The 20,276-nt window shown below is 35.0% G+C and overlaps 1 protein-coding gene across 2 annotated transcripts in view; it reads left to right on the forward strand.

The window, feature by feature from the left end:
* Nucleotides 1-20,276, forward strand: part of LOC129938467 (tyrosine-protein phosphatase 69D) — a 29,495-nt gene continuing 9,219 nt past the window's right edge. Inside the window, exons 1-5 of one of the 2 annotated variants that reach the window (XM_056046054.1) lie at nt 1-392; nt 1,186-1,294; nt 12,640-14,528; nt 14,585-14,869; nt 14,946-15,210. In XM_056046054.1, coding sequence (XP_055902029.1) covers nt 278-392; nt 1,186-1,294; nt 12,640-14,528; nt 14,585-14,869; nt 14,946-15,210 — 2,663 coding nt within the window. In that variant the 5' untranslated portion in view covers nt 1-277. The remainder of the gene's footprint in view (nt 393-1,185; nt 1,295-12,639; nt 14,529-14,584; nt 14,870-14,945; nt 15,211-20,276) is intronic. The other variant, XM_056046055.1, reaches the window with a different exon arrangement.

Genomic DNA, 20,276 nt, shown 5'->3' on the forward strand with positions numbered 1-20,276 from the left:
CCACCGAGTGAGTGCGAGATCTTTGTTTTGCCCAACACTTGTTCGCCAGATCCCGGAAAATAATTGCGTGAAAAACCTCGAAAAACCCTCAAAAAGTGACTAAAATTTATTACAAAACATTCTTAAAATGATTCTATTCATAATTTAAACAAATTCGTGGTGTTTTAACCTCGTGAAAGTTGTGAAAAACCCCAACGAAAAATTTTTGTTTCGAAGTCGATTCGATTCGTTAGACGAAACGAAACCAGAGAACATAATCTCATCTCGCCTGCTCGCCATGTTCCATCAAACCCAAGCTGCACAAGGGCGGCGGTGTTTATTATTTTTCTCAATTTTTCAACTAATAACAATTTTTTGTATTTTACAACAAATACAATTCATAAATGGACAGGGTAAGTATTTTGTTTATACCAAATTTTGAGTTTGGATTATTTTTTAAAGTAATGAAAAATACAATCTGCAAATTAGTTCGGTTTCTGTTTCGGGTTCGAGTTAAAATGTCGAATGCGGAAAAGTTTAGAATTTTCCCAACTCTCTCTCTCCCTTCGTCTCTTCCTCCCCCTGTCCGTTCGTTGTTGGTATTCCTACCCACTTATAGTTATACCACCACCCAGCTTGTGAAAGATTCTATAAACCAAAGGCAAAACCATAAAGCACAAATCCTACTCATAGTGTGTTGTGTCGGACGACGGTGGCGGCGGTGGCGGTGGCGGCGATAGTCGCCTTTCGTCGTCGTCTACCCTTTTTCCAATAGATCTGCTTCTGCTGCTGCTGCAGCTTAAAACTAAAAAATTATGATAGTGGGGAAAGGAAATGAGTAGGAGCTAGAGTTCGGCGGTATACAAAAGGAATTGCTTGCTTTTTATTTTGTTAAAATTTTAATACATTTTTTTTTTTTTAATTTGGGAAGCTCACTATTTTTTGTTGTTGTTATATTGTAGAACTAGTGAGCCAGTGCCACTGACTGATTAAGCGCCACCGCAGTTTGTCATATTAGCATATACTCATAATGCGGTCGCAGCAGTTTTATCTTAATTATTATTTTTGTTTGTTAATTTTATTCTATGAATTAATAATAATTGTTATCAAATTGGAGAATATTTTTTTTTGTTGTAATTAAATTACTCTTAATTGTTATTTTATGTCTATAATGAATTGTTGTTTTCTTTTCATTGATGTTTTCAGGAGAGATTGAAGTGGAACAAGAGAATAATGTTACTGTCCAATGCAAGTCATCTAGCAACCAAGTACGATGGGAATTCAAAGGAAATAATATCACAAATGAAGACAAAAGGTAATATAGAACTTTATCACTTTATATAATCAAACAAGAGCTGATGATGATTATAAAGGGTGATTTTTTAAAAGCAATAGGAAAGTTTTTCGAAAAAAAAGCACATACAATTTAGAAAAATGCATGAAATCTCTATTTGAATCGATAGGACGGTCCATATAACTGAATATTTTAAGATTGTTTAATTCAAATGTTGACCTTGATTGCGCCTCAAATGGTCTATCCGCTTAGTCCAATTTAGACATACTCTTTCGAAAAATTCGGTCGGTATCTCACGAATAATTGCTTCAATGTTGTCTTCCAATGCGTCAATTGAAGCGGGCTTGTCTGTATAGACATGAGTTTTAACATAGTCCCACAAAATATAGTCTAAAGGCGTTAAATCACACGATTTAGGCGACCATTTGCACGAACGTGAAATAAAGCCTCTCAGTAAGTCTATTGTTGCGCGTGCTGTGTCTCATGTGGCACAGTCTTGTCAAAACATTTTGGACAAGAAAAAGTTGAATATCATCTTACGGTAGCGCTCACCATTCACAGTTACGTTACGACTCGCATCATCTTTGAAGAAGTACGGCCCAATGATGCGACCACCCCATAAACCGCACTTAACTAACTTTTTCTGGTTGCATTGATAGCTCTTGCAATGCTTTTGGCTGATATTCACTCCAGAATCGACAATTCAGCTTAATTACGTACCAATTGAGCTTCGTCGCTGCACACAATGGAAAATGGAAGAAGCGCGCGATGAACTTTCTTAACGGAGCACGCATTTTGATAATAAAATTCAATAATTTGCCAGCGTTGTTCGTTTGTAAGACAATTCATGGTTAAATTATAGACCAAACTAAAGATGTCTTACAGTGAAACAAAACACAAAACACGTGCGTTAGCTGTTTAAACCAGTATTGCCAAAGAGATAATAGTTAAAAAATAACCTTTTAGAACATTACTTATCCTTAAGCAATTATTTCATGAAAATTCAATTTCTTTATATGATGAGTGTATGAGCGCAACAGTCCATTGAGAACTAGGGCCTAGTGACTTACAACTCTCAACCATTCCTGTCTGCGAGTACTGTTGTCAGGAATGGAGGGGACCTAGAGTTTTAAGCTGAATCCGAACGGCTAACTTGAGAAAGCACTTTTTAATGACAAGAATTACTCTTGGAGAATTTGTCAATTCCTCGCAAGAGGCAGTACCCGTTAAAAACAATTTAAAGGGCATAGGCGGGAACCGAACCCAAGACCTCTGGCATGACAGTCCAACGCTCTAACCATCATGCCACGGGTACTACGATCTTAAATCTAATCTATATAATTTCTGGAAGTTTGTCAACTGTAAGAAAAAAGCTTGAGGCTACTCTAACACTATGTCAAATGCAACATCATCTAGTCATGATCCAAACATGTTTGCAAGCTATTTCAAAAAAGCGTTTGATGAATCTTACACAGTTAAAAATGGGCAGGTTCAGACGAAATAAGGAACTTGAAAGAAAGTCAAGTTTCGAGTATCTGATTGGCCAGCTGCCAAAAAAATGTCTTGTAATTAATGCAACTTTATTGGAAAGTTTACTGAAAAGTTAGTAATAAAAATCTACCTAACTTTCAAGTAAAGTCTACTTATGTCAAAATGACAGTTGATCTTTTTTTTTTCATTTAAAAGAAAGCTGAACTTTATTACTCTCTGATTTATTTATTTTCTATATGGTTCCTTGTCAAATTGGTAAACAAATAAGTAATATTCCTTTACGATACAAAATGCAAATCGTTTTGGGCTTGTAACTTAAATGAGGAGTGTTGTGTTGAGTTTTTGTACGATGAACTGAATGTAGAAGTTAGTGAAGTAAAATTCCATGTTTGAAGTTTTTGACACTTGAAAAAGTAACTAGTTGACTTTCAATCAAAGGATAAAGTTGACTGCAAATGAACTGTCTTGTGTTGTCTAAACCTGACCACTTTTTGCTCTTCTTATGTTTTATACTTTCAACATCTTTATAAAATTAATTTTAAAATAAGTGAACATACTGTTACACAAATCATAGATGATTCTTTTAGTCCTGGTCCTGATGGTATGCCATCCTCTATTTTGGAAAAAAATGCGTTTCTTATATGTCGTAACCTCTATATGTTCTCTTTAGCAAGTCTTTTAAAAGTTTGAGTTTTCCCTTTATCTGGAAAATCTCATTTATAACTCCAGTGCACAAGAAAGGTGCTACAAATTAAGTTATAAGCTATCTGTGATACTTGTTTGAGTCAATCGTATGTAGTGTCCTTTCCTTTTCTTTTAGTTAAATTATTTGTGATAAGCAGCATGGTTTTGTTAAAAAACCTTCTAATGTTACTAATTTATTTGATTTTACGTGCTTTTCTTTTGATGTTTTTGAAAAACGTGAACAAGAAGATTGTGATGTTAGAAAAGAGTTTGTTAGTTTGTGTTATATTTAATACCAATTTTTATATTCATGCCTATTACCGATGTCGTCTCGTTTTTTCGACGACTCTCGTTTTCTTTGTTGTGTCGTTTTTTAAGTGGCATTCTATAACTTTTTCAACGCAACTATTTTGTAACTGATTTTTAAACGATGAAAATGTATCAGAGATCTGTCAAACTGAAATCAAATTCTAAATCATTTCATTACTCGATATTCAACAAATGTGTTTTTATTAAATTATTACCAAATAAATAAATAATTTAAATGATAAGTGTTGAAATGTATTACAACACAAGCAGTAATATGTTATAATGAATATTCGAGTCCCAGGGCCGCCATCTAGGTCTAAGCTTATTTGTTTTATTTACAAATGACCTGGTTTCGATCATAAAACATTCGTCAATCCTTGTATATGATGATGACAATATACTTTTCATTAAAATTAACATTATATCTGACAGTCTGCTTTTTACAAGAAGACTTAAGCATCTTGCACATGAGCTCCTGTTTAGTCCAGCGAGTTGATCGATGAATCAACCCAATTCGAAAACTAATGCAAACGATGCCATGATGAACTGTGGATGTGAGCTTTATTTCTATTTGCAGACAGCCACGAGTTGTCAATTTATAATTACCCTTTTCAACAAACAAAACAAGAGTGGTATAATTTTGAGGTTAAGTTGAGCGCGAACAATTTATTATTATTTTATTTTTGTTGGAAATTCAGTTTTTGAAATGTGTAAATCACGTTTGATCGTCCATTCGTTGTTAGCTTCCATGTGCAAGGCCCTTTAATATTATTTAGGGAATAGTGTTTTAAATCTTCACCAATGTAAAACCATGAGTTTTACACACAAGAAAGTTCCAATTGTTTTTGATATGTATGATATGTTTTTACTGACTTGAGAGTTGTTTGGACTCGAAACTTTAATTTACACACCATATTACCTTAGCTTTTAAAAAAAAATCAAATAGAGTCCTCGCGATTTTCGTAGTATTATTTTTTCAAGCTACTTTTTATTTCATTTGTGAGGCCAATTCTGTAATATTCCTGGTAGTGTGGGCACCTTAATATTCCAAACATGAAATGAGAATTCATACGATGCAGAGAAGGTTTTTGCGTTTTGTCTGCGTCCTATTCCTTTAGTTATAACAAATATTCTGCCTCCTTATTCACAAAAACTCACTCTTATTAATATTTATTTGTTGAATAATATCATCACCATCGGTGCTTATTCCTTTCAATTAGTTTTAGTCAATCTAGCATACGACTTCAAAAATAACTAAATACAATTTTTAGAAGATTGAACTACAGTACTCACAGACCTCTTATTTAATTACTTGGAGTATTCAATACATTTTATTTTCTTGTAAGTTAACCAAATAATAATTTTAAGAATTTTAAATCCAAAGTTCAAAACTGTTAAGTTATCTATTTTTGTTATGCATATTTCTAACTTATTAGAAGTTGGTAACAGAAAACATAACATAACTTGTTTTACATTGTTTTTAGGACAAATTCGGGTTATACTTTTGAATTAATTAATAATTAAAAAATATACAGTTTATTTCAGAGGACAATTTACCTGAAACTTAAGTGGAAAGTTTACTCAGCGTCTTAAACTAAAATACACATTATATCAAATTAGCTTTTAAATGACCTAATAACGACCAACGAAAATTTGCCTTTTCCCTTGTTGGGCATATTTTTTGTCCCAAAGTCTTACAATTCTATCTATTACACAAGCTTCATTGGTTTTGGTGTCGTCAAAATAAATGTTGTTACCTAAAGTACAAATCTATTTAGATCTAAATTGTAAACTTACTTTTTTGGTGCTATGCTTAACTTTCTAATTACAAAATTATGTCAAAACGATACAAATTGTGTGTGTGTACATAATTTGTAAACGACATTTGAAATATACTTTCCAAAGATTCGATAAAACATCATATTGTCAAGTATTTGAACTTTGCATAGTCATCATATAATGTCTTGTGTTTTTTTAGTCTAAAAAAACAACGTATTAGGGATTTTTTTTATAAAGCAACATATATTTAAAAATCTTCACCTGATGAATAAATTTTAAGGTCAAATTCGAATTCAGGACAAGAAAATTCTTTCTTAGCTTAGTTTTATTGATCAATGAAGAAATTGGCAAGTTTTATATTTCTAAGACGTTTTTTGCTGTAGAAAATCAGAATAGAATGTGTATGATTCCATTTGTTTCTCAATTATTGTACAATATTCAAATAAGAAGATTTGACATCTGAGTAGCAAATTATGTTGCTTCTGCTTTCCAATCTGACTCAGATGTCTAAAAAAATATAAAATGGCGAAATATTTTCAAACAAAATTGTAAGTCCACAGAATTGTAAGATATTTCCTAGATAGATCTGACAATATTGAAAGAATTGGCAATCGTCTGTACTTACTTCCTTGTGATGTGTTTCATTTCCCTCCAACTCTTGCCTAGTGACGCTGATTCCTAAGCGACTGTCCTGCGCCATGTAATTCTAGGTCGTCCATTTCTTCTTACTTCTTGTGTGAGCGGATTCCACTTCATTGCTTGGCCTGCAATGGAGTCGTCACCTTTTCGATGTGTATTGGACATTCTTTCCATTGCCACTTACGCTTTCATATTATAGAATCTATATTTTCCTGTCCTTCTATGAAGGCCCTCATTTGATATACGGTTTAGCCAGAAAATCCTTACGAAGACATCTTTTTACGAAGGTTTGCAGCTTTCTGGTAATGGCTGAAGCAACCTTTTAAATGCTGCACATATAAAGAAGCACAGATTCGACATTTGTGCGCTTTCGCTTTACCGTTGCGGCAGATGACGTCTTGTTCGGTTACGCTGGAAACGAACTTGCAATGTTTTGATAGCTCTCCACTTTTTCCACCGTTTGAGGAAAAATTTATTTGAGAGGATAGTCGGGTTCCGAACCTGATCATTTTTGTTTTGCCGGAAATAATTTTCAGCCCCAAAACTTCTGCTTCTCTCTCTACACTTATTGTCATTTGATTGAGATTCATGATCCTATGAGAGTAAGCAAACATCGTCCGCGTAATCCAAGTAGTTTAAATAGGATGTCAAAATCTCAAGGTGTTCTCTGATGCGTTCCAGTATGACTTTTGATACTATTTTGGCAATGGCAGGTAGAACGCAAAATCCTGTCCAATTTTCGCATTTTGGTATATCTCCATTTTTTGGGATGGACGATAATTCATAATTACCTTCTTCCACTCATCGGGGAAGCTTTAGGTGGTCCAAGCTTCTTTTATGAGCGGATGAAGCAGTTCGTACAGTTCGTCTGTACTTACTAAATAAAAAAGTTTTAAAATATCAAAATTCCAATTTTAGACAAAGTTGACTTATTGACTAAGTTTCGTTTTTTTTTATACATATACATATGACAAGAATATTATTTTTAACAATCGGACAAAAGATCATTTTTCGTAGTTAAAAAGACATTCAAAATAAAAATACTTATAAAATAAACAATCCAATAAATCCCTGTTGAAAATTACAAAACATTATTGATTAAAACCTGAAATTGCAGGTCAACACATTTTTTGGGCTGTTCACCCCACTTTTACCAATACACTTTTTATCAGTCAAATTTATTGATTTAGAATGTGATTTCTTCAATTGGTAGTCTTGACGGGCAATAAATGAATACATTAAGTGTAGGCTAAAAGCTATGTGACCTAAAGGTTTATTATGCGACTTTTAAAACAGGATGAGTCTCTAACTTTATAGTTTTTCCTTTGAGTTAATCTTTTTAAGATACTTAAGAAAAGGGGAAAGAACAAGTTACTTACAAGTAAGTTTTTTTTTAGAACAAAACTTGGTTAAAAATAAGTTTCCTTTTCTTTATGTTCAGTACGTTGCCCTGTAATGTTATAGTAGGTTTATGAGGCTCAAGTTTAAAATTGAAGAAAACTAAAAAAAAATTATTCAAAGACACAGTTTTTATTATATACTTATTAATCTGAATGGAAAAGTGTTAAGAAAAAATAACAGTCAATAGCATAACAAATTAATAATTAAAACATTAACTAGCTTTCTCCAAAAAATACCTGTGCTATTAAATTTAAGCTAAGACTTTCTTTTATTTGCTACTTACAAAATCCAAAAACTCAACTTACACTTTTAACCAACTTCAAAACGAAAAAAATGTAAGGAGCAGGATTAAAGCTCCTATTAGATGGTCAAAGTAAACGGTCAACGTGACCTTTACAAAAAAATGTCACTAAAATCTGTCCCAAGTACATTGACGCTCATGTGACACACATTTTTGAGTAACGCGTTGGTAATATTCTGTGACCGTGTAAAGTTTTTTTTTATAATTAACGGGTAATCAAAGACTTACTAATACCCTTAACATGTTTAGAATTTGAACACAGTGCGAGCTTTAGGAAAGTAGGAAAGTATTAGGATATACCGGTGCACATTGGTCTTAAAATTTTGAGTATCAAAATAATAGGGAAAAACAGAGTTTGACAAAGGATTCCACATTTTCGATGTGCGGTTAATAAAAGAAGAATGTGTGAGTGTATGCTATTGCAACACGATGACTCCTTATTCTGGCACTGTCCGATATATCAATGACTGTGTCCCAACATTAAGAGGACAGAATTCAATACCGAGTCTACGCATATTTTTCATGTAATTCTATACCAATGTAAAATATATAAATTGGGTGGCACAACAGTCCGTTCTGAACTAGGGCCTAGTGACTTACTAAAACTCTCAACCATTCCTGTGTGCGAGTACTGTTGTCATGAATGGAGGGGATCTACAGTTTTAAGCCGAATCCGAACGGCAAATTCGAAAAAGCACTTTTCATGACAAGAATTACTCTTGGAGAATTTGTCAATTCATCGCAAGAGGCAGTACCCGTGAAATAAAACTTCAGATAGAAGAGGCAGGGGGACGCACTAACCATCTTGCCACGGGTATTACTATATACCAATGTAGATTATAAAAATTTAGTTGACGGGTTGTTTTGTAATTTAACTTTGAAATTCAGTTAAATTTAATTTCTTCATTTCCCTTGTTTTAATAATAATTGTTATCAGAACCATGAGTATTTAAAGTGTAACTGAAAGTGCATTAGCTGAATTGAAGCATAGACAAAAGAATGAACAAAAATAAAGCAAACATTAGAGATTATCCAGAGCTCATGAATTTTGAATGATAAAAATCGAGGCAGCTTTTAATCCTATGTGACAGGACGGGAGCACAAATTGATGCAGATGAGATTAAAGTTATGTTCTTTCTTTCTTCCCTTCTATCAACTCAAATTTGATTTAAGGGTAAAGTATTTTTTTATATTTGATCAGATGCAATCAAAGTTAATACTATTCACGCACCTTAAAACTTTAAATCACATACATTCATATTTGTTAAATCATGTGAACGTCAAAGTTTTGCGAATCAACGTGTAAGTTAGGTTAGGTTTAAGTGGCTGTCCAAGATGGAAACGGACACACTTAGGCCAGTTTAATGGCCCATTGTGAACCACATGAATCTTGAGGCTTCCTCCTAAGCTTAATGGGAACAGTTTGAGACCCTTGCGAAACGCGAGAGGCTCATTATGATATGATCTAGATCGTGTAGATCGTTAAAGAAGAATTCTCCTAGGTAATTCTTGCGTTTTTGAGCCAGTGCAGGGCATGTACAGAGAAGATGAAGAATTGTTTCCTCCTCTTCCTCGTCCATGCAGCTTCTGCAAAAGTCATTTTAGAATTCGCCTAGTCGTTTGGCGTGCTTTCCTATTAGACAGTGTTTGCTAAATATGTCAAGAGGTGTTAGGTAGAGTAAGGTGTCCAGTGTCCAATGTCCGCTTATACATGGTGACCTCAGAAAGTAAGCGCTTTGACCGTGCAATGTAGCTTAAGAATTTTAATTTTGTTGAACTTGTTCTCCAAAAAGAGCCATCACAATCTGAGACAATTCACCGGAGGGTAAGTCAGAATGTTCCTCTGCCTTCTTAGCTTTTAAAATAATACAACAAAATGTGTATTAATCATTTTTTCCCTACTTTATTGATCTTGTGTACTATTCTTGAGATGACCAAGCGTGTGTGATGATCTATAGAGTTCTCAATCCCTTGTATCAGACAATCGTACTTGTTATTGTTTATCAGCCATAAAAATGTCGTACTAGAAATATTTCTTTCACAAGATCTTATCAACCACAAACATGTGAAAATCTTTAGGTGTGGATAACAATAATGCAAGCAAAATGGGTTGTTAAATTTCAATAAAATCCAATATTGTGAGGTTAATTAATTTTATATACAATTGCAAATAATGCTAATAATTAATTAGTGCATGAACAAATAATAGTTGGTTAAACCTTCCAACAGTTTCAGGCCAAAAGTGAACTAATATGTCAAATTAAGCATTTGTTATTAATTTGTCAGCAAAATTCTTGGAAAAAATACAATTTACTTAGCAACAAAATATTTAAATTGTTTGGTTAAAAATGAGATCATCTATATTTTCCAGACTATAGTTCATTTTTATTTGAGTATACCTTAATCAACAAAAAGTATGCTGTCCACTAATTACACAAATAGTCATTACTCATCATAATGGAAATTAAACTCATTCTCTTATCAATTTAAAATGACTCAATAATAGATCTTGAAATCATCTTAATCAAGAAATATGCAAGGTGTTCTGTTTTTCTCTGGAAGTGTCTAAATATTCAATCACTATACAAATATATACCCACTTCCTAAATAGTACTGATAAAATAGCTTTGTTTTTTAACGCATATGGATATTAAGCGTAATAATGACGATTGTTTATAAACAAAAGAGCTTAAAAAAAAAAACATAATGATGGTGAGTGCTTAGGACTGACATGCTCGAGGTTTAGGTTTATGTGTCACCTTACCTTGAGGAATCATCCAAGAGTTGTAGTACTTGTTAGTGCGTTGGACTTTAATGCGAGAGGTCTTGGGCTCGATCCCTGCCTGTACCACCTAAAGTTTTTTTCATGGTTTCTCAAATTAGCCGTTCGGATTCGGCTTAAAACTGTAGGTCCCCTCCATTCCTGACAACAGTACTTGCACGCAGGAATGGTTGAGAGTTGTAAGTCACTAGACCTTATTTCTCAACGGACTGTTGTGCCACCCAATTAAAAATTAATGACGATTGTTTGTAAACAAAAAAGCTAAAAAAAAACATAGTAATTATGAGTGCTTAGGACTGTCATGCTCGAGGTTTGGATGGAATTATACAAGAGTTGATTTCTTAATTTCTCAAATCATTTATTCATGTGCAGCATTCAAACTGTAGGTCCTCCCTATTTCCGACTGGCATATAGAAATTGTTGAGCGTTGTTAGTCACATACAGAGGTTTTGGTTTAATTTCGATTCAAATAACGACGGGGACTTTAGATTCCTTTACATATGCCTTTCCAAAAGATAGCATAGTTAAAAAAGAGAGTGAACTACTGTTTCATAGTTCATTCCAGCTTGGATGTAATACTCCAGACTATTCGGCAGTCAAATCCTTTCCCTCCTACTTATCAAATGGAAGGCAACGAAACTGCAGGAGAAAAAGGGACATAAAAAGAGTTTCAACTATTGTCATCAATAGAAAGTCCGTTGATCCTTTGACACATTCCAAAGGTGTGATTATGTTTATAATGCAACATGTTGTCCTCCTCTTCTTCACGGATTCGAAGCTGTTGCCGAAGACCCTGGTAGATTTATCACCTTCCCATCACTGGAAAAAGATGATTCATCCAGGCCATCTTCGATGGCAGTGGAGACTTTTACTAATGTCAGCCATCTATCATATGAGCAGAACAAAAACTACCAAATTAAAGATCTTCTGAATGAGAACGTTTTTTCAGGATCATCCATGAATTAGAAGACCCCAAAATCACTTTGTTGGCGGCTGATCGGGAGTTAACAATAATGCTGCTATTGCTTCAGACTTATCTCCAATCGGATTCGGCTTCCCCGATTCATTGATTATCCAGCAGTGAAAAAGACATTCTTCTGATGCAAGAATCCACGTTCTAGAAGACTGTAGCCTCTAAAATACTACTTTCTGTAACAATCAGATAAAAGTAAAACGAATTTTCCAGAAGCTGTATGGAAAAAGAGAAAGAGTATTCAGTTCCTCACCTTTTATGTTCTTGTCCTGTCCTACCAAAAGACAAAGACTCCGTTTTGGAAGTTTCTACTTAAATGATCTTGGTAATCATAGAAATAATTCTTTCATTTACTGTCTTAAGCGCTTAATGTTTTAACAAGAAGACACAATTTTTAGATCCATGTGTTATCACAACGAACCAACTATTGGTCTAAGCGTATTAGCTTTTTTCCGGTCTGCAGTCAACTTAACCTAACCTTCATAGTTTCCTTTGAGGAATTTCCAAATTTGTTGCATGTGCCCCTATAAGCCCGGGTCCGTTTCATATTACAGTGATTCTTGCTATATCGTTGTTGGATCTGCATGAAAAGAAAATGCTAATCGGTTAAGCTGTTCCATCTTTCGGCCAAGGGGCTAAAATAAGAATAACCTGGACGGTTATTTTCCCTTTCTACGTTGGACCAGTTTAGAAAATATTATATTCGAAAATATGGTAACAACAGTCCCCTGGCTGTCTGTGAACAAAGTCGGTTTCGGTTTGAGTCTGATTTGAATATTTTTAATACTGCCCTAATTGCTAGTAATTCAGATTAAAAGACACTGGCAAACAAACTTAAGAAAAAAATGAGCCAACTCCTCATTTTGTTTTGGACCCATTAGTAAAGATAGTTGCATCGTAATCTTTTGTAACTTGTTTTGTGTTTTTGAGAAACTTTAAATCACCTTATTTTAGGACTTTTTGCAAGAATGAAAAAGAAAATAACAAACAAAACTCTTTTCACACAGATACCACTTATCAACTGAGTCCGTCAACGATATTGCCGAAAATGCTCTGCTTGTCGATACAACAAATGCTGCGGTCACACCCGCCTATGCACACAATTTAAGTATATATCGTGTTAAAATTTCCGACGAAGGTAACTACACATGTCACACCACCGACAGCAGCACTGATCCAGCATCACCCGATCAACCCAACGAAAATGTATTTTTTATACAACCAATAATACGTCCCAAAGTCACAGCCAGTAGTCCGAAGAAAATCAAACGAAAAATAGGTCAAGCTGTATCGTTATTTTGCTTGATTACAGCCTACCCCCTGGGACCGATACGAAATCACATAAAATGGCTGAAAGATGAAATCTCGTTTAGTTTTCTCGATAGCAGTACAAATGTCACTGTAAAAGATGATACTCATGTTAATGTGACGCTTGAGCTGACGGAGGTTTATAAGAAGGAGAATGGAACCTATGGATGTGTGGTTCTTTCGCCATCGGGTGATGAGTTGGTGCGGAAGGAGATTGCTTTGTTGGTGATGGATGTGCCGATTGTGAGCATTGATTATGTGAAGGCCGTCGGGGCAAATAAGATCTTCCTCAATTGGACGCTGAATGACGGGAACGATCCGATACAAAAGTATTTTGTGCAATTTAGAAAGGAGGGTGCACCGACTTTTGAGTATTACAATCACGTTATTGGAGGAAAGAATACATCCTATGTGTTGGATAACTTCTTGCCCAATACCAGTTACTTGCTTAGGATATCGGCAAAGAACAGCATTGGTGATGGAATCCATCATCAATACCCACAGCCGATACGCACCTTGGACAAGGACCCGGTGTTTGTACCGAAAGTAGAGGCAACTGGCAACACTGAAGCTACAATAACCATCGGCTGGGCACCACCACCGCCGGAGCTGCTGGACTACATTCATTATTACGAGTTGATTGTCTCCGAGCCGGGGGAGAATCCGCGTATTGTGGAGGCAGCAATCTACCACCAGAACAGTCGAAATCTTCCTTACATGTTTGACAATCTAAAGACGGCCACCAATTACGAATTTAAGGTTCGAGCTTGCAGCGAGTTGACCAAGCAATGCGGGCCATGGTCAGAGGTGGTCAATGGAACGACCATGGATGGACTGGCTAGTCAGCCAACAGATTTGCATGTTGTGTGTAATATTTCACGACACAGCTCAGTCAGTTTGGAATGGAATGTGCCGAAGATTCCGAATGGGAAAGTGATAGCTTATTCCATAAAATTGACGGGAACTGCCACTTACAGGGTAGATGGTCGCTATCTGAATGCCACTTGGGGTCCAAAAGAAAGCCGTATCTATGAGCCAAATCATAAGACAATTTACGAAGGTGTGAATCCAAATACCAATTATTCGGTGAGTATTTCAGCTTTGACACGTCGTAAGAAAAACGGTGAACCAGCCGTGGCACATTGTACGATGCCTGTGGCCTTGCCCGATACGATTGGAAGGATTATTTGGACGAAAATAAGGACTTCCGACGATAAATGTGTGCTTAAGTTGTTTATGCCGAGAGTTAGTGAACGGAATGGGCCAATTTGCTGCTATAGAATTTACCTAGTTCGCATACAGGACAATCGTGATCTTCCTGGGCCTGAGAGTCTGAATGTCTCCACTTATCATGAAATTCACAATCCCAATAATACTCGTGGTGGAGCCTATATTGCCGAGATGTTCCCCGGTGAAGCATTCCGCTCGGAGATATTCCTTGGCGATGGAAGGCGAATGTATCAAGATATAGCAAGTCAGAAGATTGCCGATGATCATTGTCGGAAGTGTCTAGAGGGAGTGCCCTTCCGAAGAGTTTTCCATGCTCCTGTGGTGAAGAGTACCACAACAACCACTCCACGCCCTGAAGGTATGAATACTTTTATATAATCTGATTCTTATTTATTTGAATCGAATTGAAATTAGTTATTGTAGAACATCAAATTCCAATCATACCTGAACTCACCCAACGAGAGCAATTGAATCGAGCCGGGAATCTTACCCAAGCTGCTTCCAAAATTCTCGACAACAAACGTCGTCGTCGCCGAAATCCTAAACACGCTGTTGGTCAGAATATTCAAAATCTGGAAGAACCAATTGAGACAACGACAATAGCAGTGCCAACGGTGAGTCTTCAACAAATCATCGATGAAGTCTTTGATGGGGAAATTGACATGAACAGCAATTATACTGGATTTTTGGAAGTTATTGGTAAATCTTTAAATAAAGCAATACTTATATTTGATGTTTTATTGGACGTTATGTGTTTCTTATTTTTTGTTTGCAGTGAGAGAACAAGATGGACATATTCAAGGAGGTGAACCTTTACTAGCGAATAGTAACTATTTTGAAACTATCAATCCGAAAACAATGATTGAATCTTCTGATAATGGAGATGATCTATTGCTTGTTCTAACTATTGTCGTCCAAATATTTATTGTCTTGATTGGATTAGTAATTTTGCTGTTGATTGCATTGTGCGTGATGCACCGTTACTACACAAAGAACACCGGGCAAGGAGATGAAGTAATTAGTTTGCGAGATTCATTGAGGTAAGTTCGAGATTTTTAGTTGTAAATTTCCTTAGTTCTTTAACCGTACTGTAGTATTCCAAAACTGAACTATTTTTGTTGTTTAAAGATCATTTAATTCATTAGGTAATGTAATTGAAGCGTTGTTTGATTCTTACTCGTTCACATCTAAGGGGTAAGACATGCGAGTTAATGGCTCATGCATGGCATAATTAGTGCAGTGTTGAGAAACATGCATTAACTGGAAACTATGGGTATTGTGGTTACCTCTATGGTATTTTAAACTTATACAATCAAGGTGCATTTTTTACACCAGTTAAAAGTTTATCAATAAAGACAATATCGTTGTTAACCCTCCTTTGCGATTAAGGTTGCATTTGACGAAGCTATATTCGATGTTTATAAGAAGATTCTGTCCTATTCTTACGGACCTCGTAGAAAGGAGTCCATACCTGAGATGCTTACTCAAAATGGGTAAGAGTAACATAGGGATCCCTAAATTCTTTCGACAAACGTTTAACAAATCCTAACATAGAGCTGGCTATACTAATGATCGAATAAATATGATACGTGAAATCGAGATTATAATTAAAAACATTTTTAATTTGTTTTGCTAGTCTTAAATATTTACATTGTTTACAAAAACCAAAAAAAAGCATGGCATTCTGCCGTCTGCCTAGTTGACAAAACATAAATTGGAAACTTATTTCCAATTCTTCGCCCACAAATTGTGATTGAGTTCACTGTAAATTGCTCAGTGCAGAGACGTAGTTGCTTAATTAAGACATTTTTCTAGTAACATATCATCCACTTTTGCAATTAGGTGGTACACTGATTCTTTCCATTGATTGAAATCAAAGTTATCTATGTTAAGGTCCATGTCACTCTTTCTAGTAAGTTTCATCCATTCTGTATACCATCTCTACCTCTCTCGAATAGTTAGAAGTGCCACTATCTTCGGTAACCGGTAATTATCCCTATTCATGGTTTTGAGCACATAATGATTCTGTATTCGAAGTGTTCGTACAAAGAGTGGCTGTAGTAATGTTTCCAACATAACTATATCGGCGTTTTTAGTGGCAGCCGGAAGATTCTTTTAACGTAGAAGCGTAATAATTTTTCCACATCTTCATTGTGCTTCGCTCCCCACACTTGAGCTTCATAAAATAAGATTGATTCTGTTGCTGCCTTAAAAACAGTGTACTTACTGCTGTGTGCGATATTTCTGCTTAAGAAACACCTACTACAAGATGTGCTGATGGCGGCTTTTGCATTTGTAAGCTTTTCTCTCAAATGCGTTTCCATATTCAAATTTTTGTGTCAAAACTACTCCGAGGTATTCGAACGCTTTGACAATCTCTATATTTTCACCATTGTAGTTCCATTTTTCATTAAGGCAGTTTCTTGTAGTACCCGTGGCATGATGGTTAGTGCGTTGGACTGTCATGCAAGGGGTCTTGGGTTCAATCCCTGCCTGTGCCACCTTAATTTAAAAAAATTAATCTTCGCGGGTACTGCCTCTTGCGGGGAATTGACAAATCCTTCAAGAGTAATTCTTGTCATGAAAAAGTGCTTTCTCAAACCAGCCGTTCGGATTCGGCCTAAAATTGTAGGTCCCTTCCATTCCTGACAACAGTACTCGCACACAGGAATGGTTGAGAGTTGTAAGCCACTAGGCCCTGGTTCACAACGGACTGTTGCGCCACCCCTTTTGATTTTGAGTTTCTATCTCCTCCGTTCTTGAAAACCATGATCTTGGACTTTTTCATGTTTACTATTAGGTTCCATATTTTACAGTACTCAAAAAATCCGGTTTATCATAAGCTGCAGTGATTTTGGAGATGACGCGAGAACCACAATATCATCCGCAAACAATAGTGCTTTAATAAATTCTCCCGCGTGTTCGATACCAGAGAAATGGACTAAGTCTTCGATAAATAGAGCGAATGGGCTTGGACTCATTGTACAACATTGTCTAACGCCTGATTCAGTTCTAGACCTAAAATCCACGAAAAACGCGTATAACTTCTTCCTTCTTCTTATAAATGAATCCGCAATGCTCTTCAGAACAAAGATATTATCGATTGTTACGTAACCGGATCTAAAGCCTGCCTGAGATTCTTTTAATAGCTTATTTACTTCAATTAACTTGGGATGGATTTTAAAGGTTTTACCATTGTTGAAATTGTTTACCAATTACCAAAAGTCGAGTTCATACAATTTGATAAGTATTTTGTTTTCTTTTTTTGATATTGTCTTTTAAAGTGCTCATTGAGCGACGATAAGCTCTTAACCATTCAAATGATAATTTTCTGCCCATTTTACACTCTAGAACCGTGTTTGTAAATATTTTATAACACGAATTTAAAAAGGATATTCCTCGATAGTTCGAAATCTCAGACCAGCTTCCTTTTTTGTGGATCGGAAAAATGATTGATTACCTAAATTCTTGAGGAATCATACCTGCTTCCAACACCTCGTAGTAAACTGCAGTAAGCTTACTTATTAACTCAATCATTAAAATATTACTGTTTCGTATACAAAGGGGCACATCATTGATAGCTAACATAAAATTACTACCCTGGGGAACTCCTGAATTGGCAATGAAAGGTTAAGAGAAAGAACTTTTGAATTCAACTTGATAAGACCTATTTTAAAGGTAAGATGAATTCGATGCTTAAATGTGATGATATCATGAGAAAGTTGGTCAAAGGCTTTTAAATAATCAGTGTATTTGCGGAAATACAAGAAGATTAGTAATTGTCGAACGTTTTTGCATATAACCATGTTATTGATTACACAAAACATTCACTTACACTTTCATATTAAACTATCACAAACAACTTGTTCAAAGAGCTTGGGAACACAGGATAGTGAAGAGATTGGTCTGTAATTACTAATATCATAATGTCAGACTTGTTACCCTTTTTAAAGACTCGTGTAATAAATGCCTTCTGCCATATAGTTGGGAATTTAATTAAGCTTAGACAGTGAGAGTGCAAATGAGACGAAGGTGACATGCCACTACTAACTTACATTTTGTTTAAGACAATTGGAAGAATTCCATCTGGACCACAGGAATAGTCATCTTAAAGTAGTAAAGCAAGACGTTGTCTAACGTCATTTGAACATTATTTAAGGCAGTCTGGGGACAATCTCGCAAGTATAGAAAGGAATATGGATCTATTTTTACAGGGGTGTCCATGAAGATTGCTGATAGTTGTTAGCAAACGCGTTACAAATTTCTAGAGTACTAAGTTATCTTTATTATAAGTAAAAATTTACTGTGTAGCCATAAAATTTCCGTTTTATATTCATAAATTTCCAAAAGCATTTGAAGTCACGATTGATTGAACTTTCCATATCTATAAGATATTCAGCATATAAATAATTGGATGGAAGTATAAAATTCTTCAAAGATTTTAATTAATACTTCATGATCTTCAGCTCACATACTTTTTATAAGATTTTGCCACCCTTGTTTTTCTTGTTTTGAAAAATTGTAAGCTCTTTCGTATACAATGGATGAAAAAAGCTGGAATATTTTAATATTCTAAGATGAACGATATCTTTTATGCAGGATTCCAATACATTGAAAATGTATGAAATTGTAATGTCAATGACGTATAAAATTCGTATATTCTTAAAACCACAACTAGATAAATGTTCGGAAAGTTGCTGAAATTTTAGCTTTCCGAAAGTCAATAGAATATGCAAAGAAATGCGAATTACTATTATTTAGTAAATGACCGTCGAAGTCAATAAAAACGTCAAGTGGGGGATAGTATTTTTCTATATTCGATATAGCAAAGTTAGATTCAAATACTGCCGTCCTAGTAGCGTCAGATGAAAAAACTGAAACAGCTTGCTTGCTATAAGTCCATTGAGATAATATGGTCTACTAATAGAAACTCCTGTTGAGACGAACGAAATGATGCTTAAGACTCGTCCTCTAATGTGACCCAGTTAATGTTTGGGACGATAAAGTTCTTAATGAAGAATCTTGTTACCAAACCAGCGATGTCCGTTATATGATCAACAGCAAAAGAAAGTTCCCAAATAACTTCAAATGTCAGGTTAAAAGATAATTTTATGAAGTCGTACAAAAATTATTTCTATGGATATTAATACTCCACCATCTACTGAATTTGCTTTATTTTATAGATAAGTCTATAGCTAATAACATCCTGTTCAGATCTTGACCTAAATATTGGATTTACGTAAGATAATTTCTATCTTAAGACTTTGGCCACAAGCCACATGATAAACTAAGCAAGATTTGAAATTTTGACATCAAAATTTGACGAATAAACCGATTGAAAGCAGACAGCAAAAAGATTGCAAATCTCTTTTAATCACCAACTGATGTAATTTATACGACTTGAATACCCGTTAGATTTACGTCGTTTAGAATATAAAAAGTTCCAAAAGTTTTTGCAATAATTAGTAATGTTATTCAAAATTTATAAAGCGTACCAAATTCTTTTATGATAAGATGACCAAAGATCATTATTTTCAAGGTTTCTTTTGAATAGTTCTTTTTTCTTCTTCTTGAATTATCTAATTTTTTATAAAATCAAATTGGATTTGAATAAGATTTTAATGTTTTGAGTGGGAATAACCTCTCATACCGTTTTACGTTTTTCTGTTAACAACCATACTAGCATAAATGCTTTAGCGTTCTTTTAAGGTCGAAGTATAGCAGGGGGTTGATTATGAGGTTCGCGGCGGATCGTTTTCAATTCGACCTTTGAAATTCGGCCACGTCGTATTTCCTTATCAACGAATTAATTGAATTTGTCAAATTTGAGGTGATTTTTTATTCAATATTCAATATTTTATTGTGGATTGAAATAAAGCTAACTAACATTTTCATATAATTACAATCAAGAAAGAATCCAAAAAATCCAACATATTAATAAACACTTTCGCACAGGCGAATCCGCCTAAAAAGCTGTCGGATTGCAATTCGCCAACAAAAAGTATGACATTTCAAATTCAAAACGAAGAAGGCGAAAGCAATGATTGAAAAATGGCAAACTAGCTAGAAAAACGATTCTCCGCGAATCCCATAATCAAGCCTATGA

Source organism: Eupeodes corollae, chromosome 1, assembly GCF_945859685.1.
Source record: "Eupeodes corollae chromosome 1, idEupCoro1.1, whole genome shotgun sequence".
Taxonomy (NCBI): Eukaryota; Metazoa; Arthropoda; class Insecta; order Diptera; family Syrphidae; genus Eupeodes; species Eupeodes corollae.